The following is a 21,564-nucleotide window of genomic DNA, read 5'->3' as shown; positions in this document are numbered from 1 at the left end:
CCTCATGGAGGGAAGGTGTCTTGTGATAACGTCAAGTGCTTGCACTGAGTCATCTGGGACTTCATTCAAGTGCCCAGCCAAAGCTTCTAAAAGCAACTGAAGGCTCACAACTGACATCCACTGAACAGATACTTTAAAGGTTTGGTCTTTACCCTCGCCTGGAAGAGTCACCTCCATATCAACCTAAGGAAAAAAATAGATGAATAAAAACATAATTTTTTTTTTTTTTTTGAGAAAGTCTCACTCTGTCAACCAGGCTGAAACGCAGCGGTGCAATCTCAGCTCACCACAACCTCCACCTCCTGGGTTTAAGCAATTCTCCTGCCTCAGCCTCCCGAGTAGCTGGGACTATAGGCATGCGCCACCATGCGTGGTTAATTTTTGTATTTTTAGTAGAGACGGGGTTTCACCATGTTGGCCAGGATGGTCTGCATCTCCTGACCTCACAATCTGCCCGCCTCGGCCTCCCAAAGTGCTGGGATTACAGGCATGAGCCACGGAGCCTGGAGAAACATATATGTTTACAATGGCTGTGGGAAAGATCCCAAGAATATGCAGTATGATAGACATACAAGGATATTTCTTGTAACTTGTTTTTTTGCAATTGGATAACATTGGAAACAACTTAAGTGTCCATGAATAGGGGAGTAATTTAATATGTAATATTATACAGCAGTGAAAAAATAAGGTAGATGTTACAACATGGATGAAGCTTGAAAACATTATGGTAAATGAAACAAGCCAGATACAAAAAGGCAAATATTATATGGCCAGGTGCAGTGGTCACACCTGTAATCTCAGCACTTTGGCAGGCCAAGGTGGGCGGATCACGAGGTCAGGAGCCTGAGACCAGCCTGATTAACATGATGAAACCTTAACTCTACTAAAAATACAAAAATTAGCCAGGCATGGTGGTGCGCTTGTACTCCTAGCTACTCAAGGCGGCAGAGGCAGGAGAATTGCTTGAATCCGGGAGGCGGAGGTTGCAGTGAGCCAAGATAGCGCCACTGCATTCCAGCCTGGGCAACAGGGTGAGACTCCCTCTCAAAAAAAAAAAAAAAGGCAAATATTTCATGATTCTGTTTCTACAAAGTACATTGAATAGTCAAATTTATAGAGACAGAAAGTAGAATAGTGGTTACCAAGGACAGTAGGGTGTGGGGAATTATTGTTTAATAGGCAGAGTTTCTGTTTGGAATGATGAAAAAGTTCTGAAAATGGATAGTGATGATGGATGCACAACAATGTGAATGTACATAATGCCATTAAACTGTAACACAAAATTGTAATTTTTTTTAAGACAGGGTCCTGCTCTGTCATCCAAGCTGGACTGCAGTGGTGCAACAATAACTTATTGCAGCCTCAAAGCCCTGGGCTCAAGGGTTCCTCCCACTTTAGCCTCCCGAGTAGCTGGGACTACAGGTGCACACCACCATGCCTGTCTAATTAAAAAACTTTTTGTCGAGATGGGTCTCCCTATGTTGCTCAGGCTGGTCTCAAACTACTGGCCTCCAGCAATCCTCCCATCTTGGCCTCCCACAGCACTGAGACTTTTGGCTGGGTGAAGCACTACACCCAGCCCAAAATAATAAATTTTATGTTATATATTACTTTACAACAATAAAAAACTTAAATTTGAAAAAAAAATAAGGTAGATATAAATGTACAGAAATGGAAAGATCTTTCGGGCATATTGCTAAATGAAGAGCAAATCATAGAATGGCATGCAAAACAATAAGAATGCACATAAACATATGTATAAATTGCTAATATACATAACATCTAAAAAAATACGTACCAAATTGCTATAGTAGTTTCCTTTGAAAAGAAAAATGGAATTGAGGGTGCAGATAAGTGGGGGAAGCAGTAAATCACAGCATTTCTAGATTGTCTGGATAAGTTTATTATAAGCATATGTTCACACAGTACTTTTCTAATTAAAAAACATAAATGTTTTAAAAAGTATTGTGCTACTATAATCTATTTTCATAAGTGGGTATTATATAGTTTTCTATAATTATAAAACCCTGTTTTTCAGATTCAGATAATACTTTGTTAAAGTACATTGTTAATTGAGAAATTGTGTAAAGATGACATAATCCACCTAAATCCTAATGCTCATCTCGTTTTCTCTCTTTTTTTTTTTTGAGACGGAGTCTTGCTCTGTCACCCACCCAGGCAGGATGGAGTGCAATGGTGCAATCTCGGCTCACTGCAAGCTCCACCTCCCAGGTTCAAGTGATTCTCCTGCCTCAGTCTCCTGAGCAGCTGGGACTGCAGGCGCATGCCACCACACCTGGCTAATTTTTGTATTTTTTTTTTTTTTTTTTGAGACGGAGTTTCGCTCTTGTTACCCAGGCTGGAGTGCAATGGCGCGATCTCGGCTCACTGCAACCTCCGCCTCCTGGGTTCAGGCAATTCTCCTGCCTCAGCCTCCTGAGTAGCTGCGATTACAGGCATGCGCCACCATGCCCAGCTAATTTTTTGTATTAGTAGAGACGGGGTTTCACCATGTTGACCAGGATGGTCTCAATCTCTTGACCTCGTGATCCACCCGCCTTGGCCTCCCAAAGTGCTGGGATTACAGGCTTGAGCCACCGTGCCCGGCCTGACTAATTTTTGTATTTTTAGTAGAGACAGAGTTGCACCATGTTGGCCAGGATGGTCTCAATCTCCTGACCTCATGATCCACCTGCCATGGCCTCCCAAAGTGCTGGGGTTACAGACATGAGCCACCGTGCCTGGCTCTCATTTTCAATTATCAGTTAACTGAGACAACAGAATATGGACAGAATAACAAATCTATCACTATAAAAACAACTCTGGCTGGGCACGGTGGCTCAGGCCTGTAATCCCAGCACTTTGGGAGGCTGAAGCGGGTGGATCACCTGGGGTCAGGAGTTTGTCACCAGCTTGTCCAATATGGTGAAACTCCATCTGTACTAAAAATAAAAATAAAAAGGCCAGATACAGTGGCTTATGCCTGTAATCCCAGCACTTTGGTAGGCCAAGGTAGGTGGATCACCTGAGGTCAAGAGTTCAAGACCAGCCTGGCCAACATATAGTGAAACCCCTGCCTCTACTAAAAAATACAAAAATATTCATTATCACTGGTCATTAGAGAAATGCAAATTAAAACCACATTGAGATACCATCCATCTCACGCCAGTTAGAATGGTGATCATTAAAAAGTCAGGAGACATCAGATGCTGGAGAGGTTGTGGAGAAATAGAAACACTTTTACACTCTTCATGGGAGTGTAAATTAGTTCAACTATTGTGAAAGACAGTGTGGCAATTCCTCAAGGATCTAGAACTAGAAATACCATTTGACCCAGCATCCCATTACTGGGTATATACCCAAAGAATTATAAATTGTTCTGTTATAAAGACACATGCACAAATATGTTTATTGCAGCACTGTTCACAATAGCAAACACTTGGAACCAACCCAAATGCCCATCGATGATAGACTGGATAAAGAAAATGTGGCACATATACACCATAGATACTATGCAGCCATAAAAAAGGATGAGTTCATGTCCTTTGCAGGGAAATGGATGAAGCTGGAAACCATCATTCTCAGCAAACTAACACAAGAACAGAAAACCAAACACTGCATGTTCTCACTCATAAACGGGAGTTGAACATTGAGAACACATGGACATAGGGAGGGAAACATCACACGCTGGAGACTGTCAGGGGGCAGGGGGCTGAGGGAGGGATAACATTAGGAGAAATACCTAATGTAGATGATGGGGTGATAGATGCAGCAAACCACCATGGCATGTGTATACCTATGTAACAAACCTGCATGTTCTGCACATGTATCCCAGAACTTGAAGTACAATTAAAAAATAAAAAGAGGCCGGGCGCAGTGGCTCACGCCTGTAATCCCAGCACTTTGGGAGGCAGAGGCAGGCAGATCACAAGGTCAAGAGATCGAGACCATCCTGGCCAATATGGTGAAACCTCGTCTCTACTAAAAATACAAAAAAATCAGCTGGGCATGGTGGCGCACACCTGTAGTCCCAGCTACTTGGGAGGCTGAGGAAGGAGAATTGCTTGAACCCAGGAGGCAGAGGTTGCAGTGAGCTGAGATCACGCCACTGCACTCCAGCCTGGCACCTGGCAATGGAGCAAGACTGTCTCAAAAAATAAAAATACAAAAATGAGCTGGGTGTGGTGGCATGCACCTGTAGTCCCAGCTACTTGGGAAGCTGAGGCAGGAGAATCGCTTGAACCTAGGAGGTGGAAGTTGGAGTAAGCCGAGATTGCTCCACTGCACATTAGCCTGGGCGGCAGAGCAAGACTCTGTCTCTCAAGAAAAAAAAAAATTAGCCAGGGGTGGTGGCACATGCCTGTAATCCCAGCTACTCAGGTGGCTGGGGCAGGAGAATCACTTGAACCTGGGAGGGGGAGGTTTCAGTGAGCTGAGACCATGCCACTGCACTTCGGCCTGGGTGACAGAATGAGACTCCATCTCAAACAAAACAAAACACACCGAAAAACCCTAAAAATTGATGTGTTATTAGATAAACTTTTCTTTCTGCTCACATACAGAGTTTTAAAAATTGATATATGATAGTTCTACATATTTTTGGGGTACAGGTGACATTTTGGTATCAGTATGCAATGTGTAGTAATGAAATCAGGGTAATTAGGGTATCATCACCTCAAACATCATTTTTGGGTGTGTTGGGAAGAAAAGGAAACATTTTTGTCATGTAAATTACTACTAAATGAACTAAGAATTTCTTGCTTTTAACACTTACCCTATCCCGTCCAATTGGCAGTGGATGCGCTGTGTACATGTTTCTTTTGCCATCATACCCAGGCTGCCGATCACCAAATATTTGCATCTTGAAGTGCCGCACCATTGTATCTACTACCTCCCTTCACAGTAATGGAGATAATGGCAATTAGCTTTCAGAAATGATGCACAGTAAGAAAAGCATCATCATACCTAAATCATTTAAATTTCAGCTCAATATTACTTAGAAAAAGTAAGAGTTAAGGTTACAATTAATTCAAGTACTTTAAAAAATAGTTAACCAAAGAAAGGTAGCAACAAATATACAAAAACAACGATATGATATCAGAAGTGGAGAATAAAAAGAAAGAGAGAATAACATTTATGGTATTCTTTCAATCTCCTCTTTCCAAAATGACCAACATGGTGAAACTCTGTCTCTACTAAAAATACAAAATTAGCCAGGTGTGGTGGCACATGCCTGTAATCCCAGCTGTTTGGGAGGCTAAGGCAGGAGAATCGCCTGAACCTGGGAGGTGGAGGATGCAGTGAACAGAGATCGTGCCATTGCACTCCAGCCTGGGCAACAAGAGTGAAACTCAGGAAGGAAGGAAGGAAGGAAGGAAGGAAGGAAGGAAGGAAGGAAGGAAGGAAGGAGGGAGGGAGGGAGGGAGGGAGGGAAAGAGGGAAGCAGGGAAGGAGGAAAGAAGGGAAGCAGGGAAGGAGGGAAGGAAAGAAGGAGGGAAGGCGGGAAGGAGGGAAGGAGAGAAGAGAGGGAGGGAGGGAGTTTGACATGGAGGTACATCACTGAATGATGACAAGTTTGTCATCAAATCAACATCCTGGCTGGGTGCGGTGGCTCAGACCTGCAACCCCAGCACTTTCGGAGGCTGAGGCAGGTGGATCACTTGAGGTCAGGAGTTTGAGCCCAGCCTGGCCAACATGGTGAAACCCAGTCTCTACTAAAAAAAAATACAAAAATTCGCTGGGCATTGTGTAATCCCAGGTATTCGGGAGGTTGAGGCATGAGAATTGCTTGAACTCAGGAGGTAGAGGTTGCAGTGAGCCGAGATTGCACCACTGTACTCCAGCCTGGGTGGCAGAGTGAAACTTCGTCTCAAAAAAAAAAAAAAAAAAAAAAAAAAAAATCAACATCTCTATTCAAGTATATTGGTTTTGGGAAAGAGAATCAGCAGGAATTCAAAAATCTGAGGATCAGTAAATCTAAGATGCATGATATACAAACAAATAAGTCACCCCTTTGCCTAATGCTAGTGATTTATTATTCTGTATACTACCTTGTCTTATTCCAAAGTGCTTGTCTTATTCCAAGCAGTGTAGACAAGAGAATGTTGTAAAATAGTCTCATTCCAAAAAGATTATTAATATAGCTTCTTTGGTTTTAGAATGAAAGTCTTTTTCTCAATCAAGCACGCAGAGCTTTACTTAAGTATTCTTGCATATATGCCAGATCATACTGTATGCAGGCCGTGGAATAAATGCAGTGGCAAGGAAAGTGGTGTATGGAGTTTAAGATATGGACAGACCTGAGTTTGTGAGATTTTTGAATGCTAGAGTCAATGAAAAGTTAGGTGCTTTGACTTGCCAACATTAATGAGTTTCATGTGTGGAAACCATATCTTAAAAGCCAAAATACATCACAACAAACTAACACATTTATATCACTACAAATGAAATCTGTGGGAAAGTCACATTTACAAACCAAATCATGTGACTGAAAAAAATTGATGGAGAGATGTGGTATCATACATTCTCCATTTTAAAGAGCTAACTTAAGAACTATACATTTTCATACTAGAAAAGGGTAATTTCTCATCTTAAATTCTTAAATTATGACCAAAGAGTTTTACAGTGAAGAGCTACTTTCACCTCTATTTTCATTTAATCTTCACGGCAACCTTGTGAAACAAGCAGGAAAATGATTATGATACTCAAAGAAAAGAAAAATTCAGAATGGTCAAGTGACCTGTCCCTGGTCACACAATGGCTAAGTGGCAGAACTGCATGACCTTGGACAAGTTACTTAATCTTTCACATGTCTGTTTCTTCATATGTGAAATTATGATAATAATACTTCCCTCGAAAAGTGGTTAAGCAAGTAAATACACTGAATATTTATTTATTTATTTATTTATACACTGTTAGGTATAACCCTGACCTGCTCATGGATATCATTCCAAGAATTGTCCTCTCTCTTAACTCATCAAATTTTTCCTCTTTACTGGATTATTCCCTTCAGCATACAAATATGCTCTAATTTCTCTCATCTTAAAAAAAAAAAGTAAACTTTCTTGGGACAGGTGCGCTGGCTCACACCTGTAATTTGGGAGGCAAACCTGCTATTAAGAAGACTATCATCTTAGAGAATAACAAACCCTACATGTTGGATGAATTTAGAGAACAATATGACACAGAAATAAATTACATGCACTTAAATATACAGAAGTCCACTCTTTCTAATCCTTACCTGTTAACTCTACGAGGCCGTTTTTCGGGTTTAATATCCACATCATAGTGATACACATCTATTTTAGGAATCTGAACCTGAAAATGATTGGCTAACAGTCGAATTGGTTTTCCAACAGTTCCAAGGCCAGGACGACGAGGTGGCTGAAACAGGCTAGCCGGAGGTCCTAAAGAGATTGAAAGACATTTGCTATGCTATTTTTTTTTTTTTTTTTTGAGACAGAGTTTCACTTTTCTCCCAGGTTGGAGTGCAGTGGCCGATCCCCACTCACTCCAACCTCCGCTTTCTAGTTTCATGCGATTCTCCTGCCTCAGCCTCCTGAGTAGTTGGGATTACAGATGCCTGCCACCATGCCCGGCTAATTTTTGTATTTTTAGTAGAGACGGGGTTTCACCATTTTGGCCAGGCTGGTCTCGAACTCATGACCTTGTAATCCGCCAACCTCAGCCTCCCAAAGTGCTGGGATTACAGGTGTGAGCCACCATGCCCAGCCTGCTGAGCTATTTATTCTTCTTGTTGTAGATGATGATGATGATGGCTGCAATTATGGAGATCTTATTATTCACTGTATGTACTCTAATATAAAGAGTTTGAGATGTTTTTTGACCTAAGGTTCTCTAGATTTCTAAATATTTTGCCATGTTGCTATTATTTTTAATATGAGGACATCAAAATTAGAATGATGAATTCCTCTCAGACACAGGCTACAGTATAAAATCTTGCATGACCATTAGTAGCTCTATAGCTAGGTTTACAAAATTATATGCATTGTTAAAACCATCTCTAAACTCTGGGGGCCACCATTTCCAGAGTTGGAAATTATCTATTAATCTCTTACAAATTAGCCTGCATTATTACAGATTGTACATATAGGAGAAGATTAAACCGCAGCTCTATTATGAATTTATTTGCTAATTTTGATAGTGAAACAACACCAATAAAGCTAGACCTTCTCCTTTATAACTTGATATTTTTAGAACCTGGACAATCTGAGATTTCTGGCTCATAAGGTCTAGTTTATTCCACAGACATTTATTCAATTACAACATGCCTAACCTGTGCTATGGACTCAGAAAGACAGAGCCCCTTCTTTCAAGGAATGTACATCTAGACCAGTGGTTCTCAATCTGGGGCAATTTTGTTCCCCAGGAAACATTTGGCAAATGTCTGGACACATTTTTGGTTGTCACAACCTAAGGAGTGCTGCTAGCATCTAGTGGAAAGGACCCAGGATCCAGCTACACATTCTACAATGCATAAGACAGCCCCCCACAACAAAGAATTACCCAGTCCAAAAAATATCAATAATACTGAGAAAGAGGTTGAGAAACCCTGATGTAGACAGAGTAATCTTTCCAAACTATTTTTAAAAAGATTCCAAGTTAAAGAAACCTTGCACACTCTCTCCCGTCTAAAAATTTCAATACACATCATCATATTAAATTTTCTAAAAAGTCATGTAATAAATAAACCTGATTAACTTTACTTCATCAATTAGCTAATTCCCCCCCTCCCACCCCACAGAACTCTCTTTTTCTTTAAAATTTGAACATCTATTAATACTCAGCAGAAGAGGATCTTGTGGGGCATAGTCTGGGAGATACTTGTTTAGAGAAAATCCTATGCCTTTTTGATGATAATATCTAGTGGATACTGGCCTAAAAAATAAACATCTTTTCTGGTATGAATAGGCATTGAGCAAAGTGGGCTGTGGTTACAATGGAAAGTTACAACAGTAACTATTACTGGAATGGCATTTCGCTGAGAACAAAGACTTCACTAAGGAGAGAAAACTTTGAAGCAAGAAGTTGTTTTGGGCCAGGCGTGTTGGCTCTCGCCTGTAATCCCAGCACTTTGGAAGGCCAAGGCAGGCAAAGCATCTGAGGTCAGCAGTTTGAGACCAGCCTGCCTAACATGGTGAAACCCCATCTCTACCAAAAATACAAAAATTAGCCAGGCATGGTGGTGGGCACCTGTAATCCCATCATTCATAAATCTGAGGCAGGAGAATCGCTTGAACTGGGAGGTGGAGGTTGCAGTGAGCTGAGATCGCCCCACTGCACTCCAGCTTGGGTGACAGAGGGAGACTCTGTCTAAAAAAACAACAACAAAAAGAAGTTGTTCTGGTCCAATATCATTTAGGAAAATTGAGCAAATTATGATATTTATGGTGACAGATCACCATATTCTAACACTTAAAGTATTAAAAATAGTTTTACATATTAATCATTCATTTTCCCACTATATTCTACTTATCCTTCAGAATTTGGTTTAGATGTGACCTCCTTGGAAAGCCTTTCCTGATTCTCCCAGACTAGAGGATCCGTCCTCTGTGTTCAAAAGACTCTCTGTATAGGGGAACATGTAAAGCAAGTATAAGAAACCACTTCTGGTTAAGTTACTCTGTCTCCTCCACTAGACTACAAGCTCTTATAAGAAACAAACCTCCTGTTAATCTTCTCAGTATCTAATGCAACAGCCATCATGTTGTAAGAATTTAATAAATATTGAACTGAACAGTATCAACAATCCCACATAGAATCTAAACACAGAAATAATAAAAAATTTCTCTCCTCCCTCCCTTCCTTCTCTCTCTCTCTTTTGTCTTTTCTTCTTCTTCTTCTTTTTTTTTTTTTTGGAGCCAGGGTCTTGCTCTGTTGCCCAGGCTGGAGTGCAGTGACTGAATCATGGCTCACTGCAGCCTCAACCTCCTGGACTCAACCAATCCTCCCAATTCACCCTCCCGAGTAACTGGGATACCATGCCCAGCTAATTTTTGTATTTTTGGTAGAGACAGGGTTTTGGGTTTTGCCATGTTGCCTAGGCTGGTTTTGAACTCTGGGGCTCAAGCAATCTGCCCACCTTGGCCTCCCAAAGTACTGGGATTATAGGTATGAGCCACCACACTCAGCTGACAATTATTTTTTAATGAAGCAAAAGCACATAATTTATACTAAAAGTATTCTTATTGCTTGGAGTTGAGTTCTACTTCTAGTGTACAAGGGGACCTATCAATACAATTGATAAGACAATTACAAACAAAGTAACAAGGTAAGAAGTAAATAGTAAATAATGTGAGAGGTGATAAACATACTGAATTAACCCAATTAAATCATATAAATAAGTCAACTCTGTATATTTCAAGATACACTTAAGCGATCACTGTACCATTCATAAAGTTGTAAGAGGCTGGGCACGGTGGCTCATGCTTGTAATCCCAGCACTTTTGAAGGCTGAGGTGGGCAGATCACCTGAGGTCAGGAGTTTGAGACCAGCCTGGCAAACATGGTGAAACCCATCTCTACTAAAAATACAAAAAGTAGCCAGGTGTGGTGGTGGGCGCCTGTAATCCCAGCTACTTGAGAGACTGAGGCAGGGGGACAGCTTGAACCCGGGGGGATGGATGTTGCAGTTAGCCAAGATCACGCCACTGCAATCCAGACTGGATGACAGAATGAGACTAGTCTTAAAAAACAAAAAAGTTGCCGGGCGCGGTGGCTCACGCCTGTAATCCCAGCACTTTGGGAGGCCGAGGCGGGTGGATCACGAGGTCAAGAGATCGAGACCATCCTGGTCAACATGGTGAAACCCCGTCTCTACTAAAAATACAAAAAATTAGCTGGGCATGGTGGCGCGTGCCTGTAATCCCAGCTACTCAGGAGGCTGAGGCAGGAGAATTGCCTGAGCCCAGGAGGCGGAGGTTGCGGTGAGCCGAGATCGCGCCATTGCACTCCAGCCTGGGTAACAAGAGCGAAACTCCGTCTCAAAGAAAAAAAAAAAAAAAAAAAAACAAAAAACAAAAAAGTTGAAAAATAGCTTTACAATAGAAATTTGGAAACAGAAACTTGATTCAGATGACTTGCTTAAGGATATAAGACTTTGAGTTCAAGTAGTAACTAGAATCCAAATCTCCTAACTCCCAGCCCAGCACTTTATTTTCCCAATATACTTCATAATTCTGTGATATGGATTCTTATCTAAAGTACTTTATATTAAAGGGGCAGAGGCAGAAGAATTGAAAGAAAAACAATTAGAAGTGGCAAAAAGTAAATATTATTTGTATATCCTTTCCTTGGCAAGAGAGAAAAGTTAGAAGGTGAGTGAACACTTCTTTAATAAGCTTAGATTTAGTTGGAAAATTATAATTTTTTTCATTCCAGAAGCTAATTTCTTTTTTCTTTTATTTCTTTTTTTTTTTAATTTGGCCTAACAACAGACATTTATTTCTGCAGCTCTGAAGGCTGGGAAAAAGCTGGTTTATTTGAATTTAGCCAGCCTTCTACTTAACGAAGCAATAAAGCACAGTGGCTAAAGCTCTGGAACCAAATTATCCCGGGGTGCAATCCTGGTCTCACCACTCCTGAATTGCATGATGATGGGTCAGTTTCTTCACCTCTCTGCATCTCAGTTTCCTCACTTATGAAATGGGCATGTGTGTGATAACAGCATCTATCCCATGAGATGATATATATTAAAGGTTTAACATAGTGCCTTGCATAGTAAGTGCTCAGTAAATGTTAGCTATTATGATTGCATTTGTAAATGTTATAGTCACAGTCAGTGCTCAAAGGTCCCTGAGGTGTTGTTTGTTTTTTTAGACAGAGTCTTGCTCTGTGGCCCAGGCTGCAGTGCAGTGGCTCAATCTTGGCTCACTACAACTTCTGCCTCCTGGGTTCAAGCAAGTCTCCTCCTCAGCCTCCTGAGTAGCTCTGACTATAGGCGCACACCACCACGCCTAGCTAATGTATATATTTTTAGTAGAGACAGGGTTTCACTATGTTTGCCAGGCTGGCCTTGAACTCCTGTCCTCAGGTGACCCACCCACCTTGGCCTCCCAGATGTGAGCCACCATGCCCAGCCTTGAGGTATTTGTTGTTGTCGTTGTTTGGTTTTTTTGTTTGTTTTGTTTTGAGGCAGTCTCTTTTTGAGGTGGGATCTCAGCTCACTGCAGCCTCTGCCTCCTGGGCTCAAGCCATCCTCCCACTTCAGCCACTCAAGTAGCTAGGGATACAGGATGCCACCATGTCCAGCTTATTTTTGTATTTTTAGTAGAGACAGAGTTTCACCATGTTGGCCAGGCTGCTCTCAAACTCCTGGCATCAAGTGATCCACCCACCTTGGCTTCCCAAAATGCTTGGATTTCAGGCATGAGCCACTGAGCCCAGCTCGGTCCCTGAGTTTTATTTTTGGGGTATCCCCAAAATGTGGTGACAAAGTCAGATAACTGCATTCTCTGAAAGGGCAACAAATGTGACTTAACATAGAACAGAAGAAGTCAGCCTTAAATGAAGAGGAGCTGATTAGGTTAGAAGTAAAATGACCCAAACTCTGGTCTTTATTTCACCACTTGGCCTTTTGAAACCCTGATGAAGTCACTTCATCCTTTGTGAACCTCACTTTTCTCATCTGTAAAATGGGATAGCTACCTGCCTTGCCTACCTCCCAGGGGATCAAATGAGCTAATAGTTATAAAAGCACTTTACAAACTATAAAGTACTGCAAACAACAATTGCCAGAATAAGTGGTAATATAATTAATTACACTTCTTTTTTTTTTTTTTTTTTTTGAGACGGAGTTTCGCTCTTGATACCCAGGCTGGAGCGCAATGGCGCGATCTCGGCTCACCGCAATCTCCGCCTCCTGGGTTCAGGCAATTCTCCTGCCTCAGCCTCCTGAGTAGCTGGGATTACAGGCACGCGCCACCGTGCCCAGCTAATTTTTTGTATTAGTAGAGACGGGGTTTCACCATGTTGACCAGGATGGTCTCGATCTCTTGACCTCGTGATCCACCCGCCTCGGCCTCCCAAAGTGCTGGGATTACAGGCTTGAGCCACCGCGCCCGGCCTAATTACACTTCTAAGCGTTGTCAGAAACTGCACCGGTTGGGGGGTGGGAGGTGGGGGACAGAACAAGACTAGAATGCTTCAGGGACTGTTCAAGTGAGGAGGGCACAACGTACTAGATCCAGGTGTGCTCTGCCAGAGAAGCAGGGAGATTCTCTAGGTTCTAAAACGGTCTGGATGAATCATCCCACAAGACGATCAACTCCCTTTGCTTTGATTCTGTGCTTAGCAGGCAGCTACTTATTAATTGGGTTTCTAAGGTACTGCAACACCAAAAAAGGAGTTTGCTAGAGAGCAGACAGGAAAATATTCCACTCAACAGAAAAGATCTATGTGACATTTTGGCTTATTTATTAGTGTCGTATAAATGTGGTTAGTGAGAATTAATTTTCCACAATCTGAACAATTCTGAGTGAACCGCTAAGTTCTCAAACCTTCGAAAGCCAAAATCAAACTGAAAGAAAAAAGAGTCCCTGGGCAGTGCCTAACATCACCAGGTTGATCCTTTCAATTAAATTCAGTTTACGCACACAGTTACACAGTTTCTTTTGATACCAGCTCACAAATGCAACAGTTGTTTCAATTACGAATTACTAGGGGGAGGGAAGAAACATTGTTGAGCATCTATAGGCACTAGTCTCTATAATAAGACTTCTCATACAGTCTCGTTTCATTCTCTCAACAGTCTTACAGAACATAATTATTATTACCCTCCATTTATAGATGAGAAAATGAAAGTTCAAAGGAATTAAGTAATTTGCCCAGGGTCATATAACTATTACATTACTAGATTGAATTTGAACAGAAGTCTGTTACATTTCTAAAGACCCGATCATGTCTTCAGCCAGGGGACATACCTGAAGTTAACCTAGCATAACACACTGAAGTTTATCAAGTAATATTAATGTGACAAGTCAATTTATTCTTAAAAGGCATATGAAATTTGATTAGGAGGGCCTTTAAACAATACTTTAAGAAGCAAATTAGAGTGGGGTTTAATCACTCAGCTATGCAAACAAGTGCTAAGTCAACATACCTGCCAACTTTCCAAACTCAAATGGCAACCCAAATTTTCCACGCACTAAAAAGATGAAACACTCTAGGACTAAGTCCATTATGTAGGTAAGGTTTGAATATTAAAGTTAATTCCACCATAGCCCCTAAACCCTGCCCTACTTAGCCAAGGCATTAGAAACCTGTTGGGCTTTGAGGTGGAAGCACCAGGCCCCAATACTCAGGGTACTTGTTACAGCCTGGAATGGTTCGCCTGATTTGGATAGAGTGAGAGAAATAACTAGAGGCCATCCATATCCACAACAAATTACAGTTTCCAAAGCACTTTCTCCTTCATTTGATCCTCACAACCACTCATAACCCAATTAGAAGAGAACGCAGGGTATTGAAGCCTGTGTTGGAGTAGACTGACGGGCAACTCCTCTGTCACTCAAAGGCTGACCTGGACCACTCTGGGACTAACACACAGACTGAGTGACAGAGGCACAAGACCATGTTCTTCGGGACATCAGGGCCTTTCAGAAAGGGTGGGCATTTTGTCCCTTGGCCTTCAGAGATCATGAGAGGTGTTCGGGTGAAGTTCTTCTTCCTCTTCTGAAGGCTCTGAACCGTCTGCCAGTGCAAAGAAAAATAGGGGTGCGGCCCCAAACCAGGACTATCAGCTGGTAGTAGGTGGCGGGGCCCTTCCAGCTCTGAGTCAGGTCTCCGCACGCACTGGGCAGCGGATCGCCCCTTATGAGGCCCAAACTACCCTTGCCGCGACCCCGGGGAACAAACCATCTCCCCGAGGTGGGGCCAGGTCTGGCCTCCGCCTGGCGGCAAGAGTCACCTTCCCGAACCTCCCCGCCAGACCTCGGGATCCACCCCGGCACCGGGCTGGGGCGCAGTCACCGCCCCCCAAGGCCCAGGTCAGCTCCCACCGCCTCGTGCCACGGGGCTCGGGTCCCCTTCCCCGAGGCCTGGCGGCTCGAAACCGGCGGGGCGACCGGGCAGCGAAAGTCCCGGCCACCGGCCCCGGGCCCCGGGTCCCGCCCCGACCCGAACTCGCTTCTCACCGGGTCCCAGCGCCTCCATGGCGGTGGCGGGGGCCGCCTCGCCCCGGTCCCCGGCGCCTCCCGCTCCGGGCCCCGCCGCCGCCGCTGCCGCGTAACGCTTGATCTCCGGAATATTGGCGCTGGGGTGGCGCCGCGGAGACGCGGGCGCTGGGCAGGGGGCGGCGGCGGCGCCCGGCCCGGGAACAGGGACCCGGCTCCCGCGGCTCTTCCGGCCTCAGCGACAACAAAAACAATCCCTGCCGCCGCCGCCACCGCCACCAACGGGTGCGGGAGCGGGAGCCAGCGCGCGCACCCGCCGGGAGGGGAGGGGGCGCAGGGTGCGCAGGCCCGGGGTCCCAGCGGGCGGAGGGGGCATGCGCGGCCCCGGGCGCGGGGATCCACCGAGCCCGGCGTGGGGCCAGACAGGTCGGCTGGACGGGCGCGCACCCGGAGGGGGCAGTCCCCGGTGAACGTGTCGGGCACGCGCCCGCTGTCCCGCTCTGCCCCGTCCGCCCGAGGAGGCCGTCCGGTGGCTAATGGCTCTGCGGGGCTACGTGCCATCCCCTCAGGGCATTCGGCAAAAGACCTGGATTCCAGTCCCGCTGACCCAGATTCAGTTTTCCACTTCTGCGGGTGGAAAGTGTACTGAAATTCACAGGAGCCACCTCTCCTCCCTCCTCCCACCCCAGATCGCTTCTGTCATCCTGTCTTTTGGGGTCACCTTAGACGCAGCAGTCCTTCTTCATCCCCTCAACCAGCACCACACACCCAACTTCGTCCCTCTCCGTGCAGCCGGAAGGCACCACGGGAATGGACCCTGATGAATCCCTCCCTGGTCCCATGACAAGCGCCTCAGGTCAGCAAATCACCAGTCACTTTAGAAGAGAAGGGTCTTGGCAGGGCATGGTGGCTCACATCTGTAATCCTAGCACTTTGGGAAGCCGAGGTGGGTGGATCACCTGAGGTCAGGAGTTTGAGACCAGCCTGGCCAACATGGTGAAACCCCGTCTTTATGAAAAATACAAAAAATTAGCCGGGCGTGTTGATGGGTGCCCGTGATCCCAGCTACTTGGGAGGCTGAGGCAAGAGAATTGCTTGAATCCAGGAGGCAGAGGTTGCAATGAGCCGAGATCATGCCATTGCACTCCAGCCTAGGGGACTCAGTGAGACTCTGTCTCAAGGAAAAAAAAAAAAGGTCTTGCTCTCTTGGATGCCTTCCCCTTAGCGGCCAAGAGCCAAGGGAGCAGCACCACCTCCAAGGTAGCATGGTCAGCCCAGCAGGCCCAGCATCTTTAGGGCTTTCAGTAAGAACTCTGAGTGGGAGAACATTGAACAACAGGCCAAGAAGCAGTTTCTAGTCAGCAGAATGAAGGAGCCCCTTGTCCACCAGTTGAAAAGGTACAGTGAGTGTGTGTATGTTGTATTCCTTTGCTAGGGCATAACATAACAAAGTATCTCAGACTAGGTGGCTTAAACAACAGAAATCTATTTTCTCACAGTTCTGGAGGACATGGTGTAGGCAGGGTTGATTCCTTCTGAGGCCTGTCTCCGGCACTTGTAGATGGTGGCATTCTCCCAGTAACTTCACGTGGTCATCCCTTTGTGCGTATCTGTGTCCAAATTTCCTCTTCTTGTAAGGATAGCAGTTGTATTAGAGTAGGGCTCATCTAATGACCTCGTTTTAACTTAATTACCTCTTCAGAGACCCTGTTTCCATCTACAGTCACATCCTAAGATACTAGAGTTAGGACTTCAATATACAAGTAATTGGGCTGGGGACAATTTAGGCCTCTGGCATGTGTGGTGGGATATTCATTTGAGCACCTGCCATGTGCAGTCATAGAGCCAGGTAGTTTTTGTATGCATTCATAAAAAATATTAGCATCACACCCTGGCCACCCATTGTGTTATGGGCTTTTCATGTCACTCAATCTTTACAATCACTGGTAAGGTACTGTTAAGAAAGGGATTTGTACAGATGATAACACTGAAGCTCAGGGAAGTTAACTAAGTCGGGCTTTGCATTATATGATGCTGCAGTGAAGCATGGGAAAATTGGAGTTCTAAATCTTGCATTTCAGTCCTGACTGATTCTCTCCCTGATTGGCTATAGAACTGGGACTTTTAATCTAGTGCCTAAATTCTAGTCTACTGATAGCATACTCTATATTCTTTTCACAGCATCATACTACCTCTCTGTTAAATCAGATATTAACTGGAAATAGTAATAGGGGACAGAAAGTTCAAAAGGGAGAAAGTATTTACTAAATGATCGGAGTGCTGTACAGCTAAGAAGAAAGAAAAACCAACTAGAGGTCAAGTTTTTCACTTCACGCTAAGTTCCTCCTACGGTTTAAACAATGCTGGTGTCTCATATAGCCTGGTTTGTGGCTGACTTTCCCAACCCTACTTCCTAACAAAATTTCTCCATATTCTATTTGCTACCCTGAGCAGAGACTATAGCTTGTTCCTTGGACTGAAAATCATTTTACCACTAGCTTCAGAAATGGGAGTATGAAATTTATTTAACCCATAGTTCCAGTTGGGATCGAAGTCTCACTCCATCAACAGTGATTCTTGATCACTCTGATCATCTGTCTTCTCATTTCAAAGCTCACTCCCACTCAGAAACCAACCGTCCCTTTTCCAAAAACTCTTCCTAACGAACTCTCCCAAACCAAATTTCTGTAGTCAATAAACTCCCCTAAACCTTAGCCTGCTCAGCAAGCCCTCCCTCCACTTCCTGCTGTGGCTGAGAAGCCATGACCCAGAATGCCACTTCCCCTGCAGCTCTCTGCTGCTGCTCATTCTCCCACACCCCACATGCCTCCTGGACAGGGTAGGGCATGAGTGAAGAATTGACAATATATTTTCCCCCATAATATAAAACCTTGAATCCTTCTTTTCATTTTAAAACCATTTGCCATTTGGCCACACCACCACAGAGCCTCCCTTGGGGGTGTAATTAACTCAGTTCCTGGTCTTACGTTTCACTCCAGGCCTGGCTCCCAAAATAGTGAAAATCCTTGAGAGCAGGGCTCATGCCTTATTCAGGTATTCAGGTTTGTTCTCTGTTGCCTACCAACCTACCAGACACCAAATGCCTATTTGTGGATGTTTATGGAATGAATAAATAAGTGAATGTGTAAACTGTGGAAGCTAAAAATGGTCCAGTGGAGGGGCCAAGGCAAAAAAAAAAAAAACAACTCTGGGTGAGGTGCCAGCTTCTCTAGAGCACAGATTTTCAAATCAGATGGTCCTGAGTGCAAATCCTAGCTCCTCAATGCACGGGCTCTGAATGACTCGGGTATGTCCCATCACCTACTGCTTAAGAATGTCTTGAGGAGGAAGTTAAATTATATATTTGCTTGCTCCTGTATGTCTGGCACAGAGATAGTTACTAGTTCTCCTTTCTTCCTACTGTTCCCCCTGCAAAAAGTCACAATGTGATGTCTCTCTTCTTCCATGCTGCTGTCATGCTGTTCTTTGAGAGACACTGAGCTCAAGATCTCAGTTGAGTCAAGAGAGGAGAGCAGCCTATAGTCCCAGCACTTTAGGAGGCCAAGGTGGGCAGATCACCTGAGGTCAGGAATTCAAGACCTGCCTGGCCAACATGGCAAAACCTTGTCTCTACTGAAAATACAAAAATTAGCTGGGCATGGTTGCGGGCACCTGTAGTCTCAGCTACTCGGGAGGCTGATGCAGGAGAATTGCTTGAACCCAGAAGGTGGAGGTTGCAGTGAGCGGAGATTGTGCCACTGCACTCCAGTCTGGGTGACAGAGAAAGGCTCTGTCTCAAAAAAAAAAAAAAAGGAGAGCAGAGTTCTCAAGAACTGAGCATGTTTACATGTTTTGTGCCTGAGCCACCTGAAGACAGGGCCTTGGCTCACCCCGCTGAAGGTGAGAGCCAGGCACGAAGAACATGCTTGATCAAGGTGTATAAGTGAAACTGAACTTCCTTAATATATCAATGCTCCCCGGAAGCTAGCTGTGCCAGGGGGAGCCTTACTGGTGGATGCTATGCCAGAAGGCAGGGTTCCAGCCACCAGTGCTGCATGGGGCACTCTGGGCCACTGGTCTCTGTCAGTGCTTTCTCTCCCCAGCCTTTCCTTACCCTAGCTTTCCTCAATGTCTGGAGTTTAGGAGTTGAGGAGGAGCTTCTTTGGTTTATCAGTTGGGCCAGGGGCTTTACTTCTTCTTTAGCTGGGGAACCCCTTATTCAAATAAAAACCTTCAATGTAAACTAAAGTGGAGCCACTCTGGTGGAGATGGGCAGAGACTTCATTGAACACTACTGAACTCAACCAGTGCACCATGAGCCACCATCTGGCATCTGAATAGAATTTCACCCCACCTGCTCCTATTCCATTGACAGCCTTGTGCTGTTGTATTTTTTAGAGACGGGGTCTCACCATGTTGCCCAGGCTGGTCTCAAACTCCTGGGCCCAAGTGATCCTCCTGCCTTGGCCTCCCAAAGTGCCGGGATTACAGGCATGAGCCACCTCACCTGGCCTTGAATGCTTTTTGTGGCTGAATAATATTTCACTATACGGATATGCCACATTTTATTTATCCATTCATCAGTTGGTTGACATTTGGGTTGTTTCCACTGTTTGGCTATAATAATACTGCTATGAACATTCATGTACAAGTTTTTATAGGGACATACATTTTCAGTTCTTTTGGATATAATCCTAGAGGTAAAATTCCTGGGTCATATGGTAACTCTATATTTAACTTTTGACAAACTGCCAAACTGTTTTTCCTCAGTAGCCGTATCATTTTACATTTCTATCAGCAATGTATGAGGGTTCTACTATTTCATATTCTTGCCAACACTTAATTTTATTTATTTATTTACTTTGAGACAGAGTCTCCCTCTACTTCCCAGGCTGGAGTGCAGTGGTGCAATCATGGCTCACTGTAGACTCAACCTCCCTGGCTCAAGCAATCCTCCCACCTCATACTCCCGAGTAGCTGGGACTACAGGCCTGCACCACCACACTCAGCTAATTTTTGTATTTTTTGTAGAGAGTAGAGATAGAGTCTCACCATGTTGCCCAGGTTGGTCTTGAACTCTTGGGCTCAACTGATCCTCCTGCATTGGCCTCCCAAAGTGCTGATTATAGGCCTAACCACTGCACCTTGCCTACACTTATTTTTAGATTAAAAAAATTATTAGCCATTTTTCTGGGTATAAGGTGGTATCACATTGTGGTTTGTATTTTCCTAAGTACTAATGATGTTGAACACAACTTATGTACTTATTGGTCATTTGTATTTCTTTGGAGAAATGTCTATTCAAATCCTCTGTCCTTTTACAAACTGGATAATTTATCTCTTTTGTTATTGAGTTGTAGGAGTCCTTATCAGACGATTTGCAAAACTTTTCTCCATTCTGTTGGATATTTCACTTCCCTCTTTTTGTTTCTAATGTTCCTTCCTGCACATTGAACTATTTTACTTTTTTTGTTCTTTGAAGTACAAAAGTTTCTAATTTAGATGAAATCTAGTTTATTTTTTCTTTGATTGCTTGTGCCTTTTTGTTATTATCTAAGAAACCTAATTCATGGTCATGAAGATTTATTCCTATGTTGTCTTCTAACAGTTTTATTCGTTTTAGCTCTTACATTTGGGTCTCTGGCCCATTTTGAGTTAACAGCATGAGGCAGCGGTTCAAATTCATTCTTTTGTATGCGAATACCGAGTTGTCCAAGTACCATTTGTTGAAAAGACTATCCTTTCTCCTAATGAATGGTCTGGCACCCTTGTTGAAAATCAGTTGACTACTGGGTGTGGTGGCTCGTGCCTGTAATCCCAACACTTTGGGAGACCGAGGCGGGCAGATCACCTGAGTTGGGAGTTCGAGACCAGCCTGGCCAACATGGTGAAACCCCATCTCTACTAAAAATACAAAATTAGCTGGGCATGGTGATGGACACCTGTAATCCCAGCTACTTGGGAAGCTGAGGCAGGAGAATTGCTTGAACCCGGCAGGCAGAGGTTACAGTGAGCCGAGATCATGCCACTGCACTCCAGCCTGGATAACAAAGTGAGACTCCATCTCCAAAAAATTTTTTTTAATTAAAAAAGAAAAAAAGAAAATCAATTGACTATACATGTAAGGGTTTATTTCTAGACTCCCAATTCTATCCCATCAATCTTATGTCTATCCTTATGCCAGTATCACATTGCCTTAATTACTGTAACTTTGTAGTAAATTTTGAAATCAGGAAGTGCAAGTCATCCAACTTTGTTCTTCTTTTTCAAGATTGTTTTGGCTATTCTGGGTCCCTTGTATTTCCATATGCATTTTAGGATATGCTTGTCCATTACTGCAAAAAAGGCAGTTGGAGCTTGTGCGTGTGTGTGTGTGTGTGTGTGTGTGTGTGTGTGTGTTTGGTGACAGTCTCGCTTTGTGGCCCAGTCTGGG

The 21,564-nt window shown here is 43.9% G+C and overlaps 1 protein-coding gene across 3 annotated transcripts in view; it reads right to left on the bottom strand.

Moving 5' to 3' along the window:
* Positions 1-15,937, bottom strand: part of LOC105708453 (protein argonaute-4) — a 49,998-nt gene extending 34,061 nt beyond the window's left edge. The window contains exons 1-4 of one of the 3 annotated variants that reach the window (XM_012439853.3): positions 15,853-15,937; positions 7,241-7,406; positions 4,775-4,895; positions 2-183 (exon numbers count right to left, since the gene is read on the bottom strand). In XM_012439853.3, coding sequence (XP_012295276.1) covers positions 2-183; positions 4,775-4,879 — 287 coding nt within the window. In that variant the 5' untranslated portion in view covers positions 4,880-4,895; positions 7,241-7,406; positions 15,853-15,937. Of the gene's footprint in view, position 1; positions 184-4,774; positions 4,896-7,240; positions 7,407-15,152; positions 15,563-15,852 lie in introns of those variants that run through there. The other 2 variants (XM_012439844.2, XM_064363680.1) reach the window with 2 other exon arrangements.
* Between the last annotated feature and the right edge of the window lie 5,627 nt (positions 15,938-21,564).

Source organism: Aotus nancymaae, unplaced genomic scaffold (assembly GCF_030222135.1).
Source record: "Aotus nancymaae isolate 86718 unplaced genomic scaffold, 86718_ANA_hifiasm-v0.15.2.pri h1tg000053l, whole genome shotgun sequence".
NCBI classification, from domain to species: Eukaryota; Metazoa; Chordata; class Mammalia; order Primates; family Aotidae; genus Aotus; species Aotus nancymaae.
The sequence above is the reverse complement of the archived record's forward strand: the minus strand, read 5'-3'. Positions and strand labels throughout refer to the sequence as shown.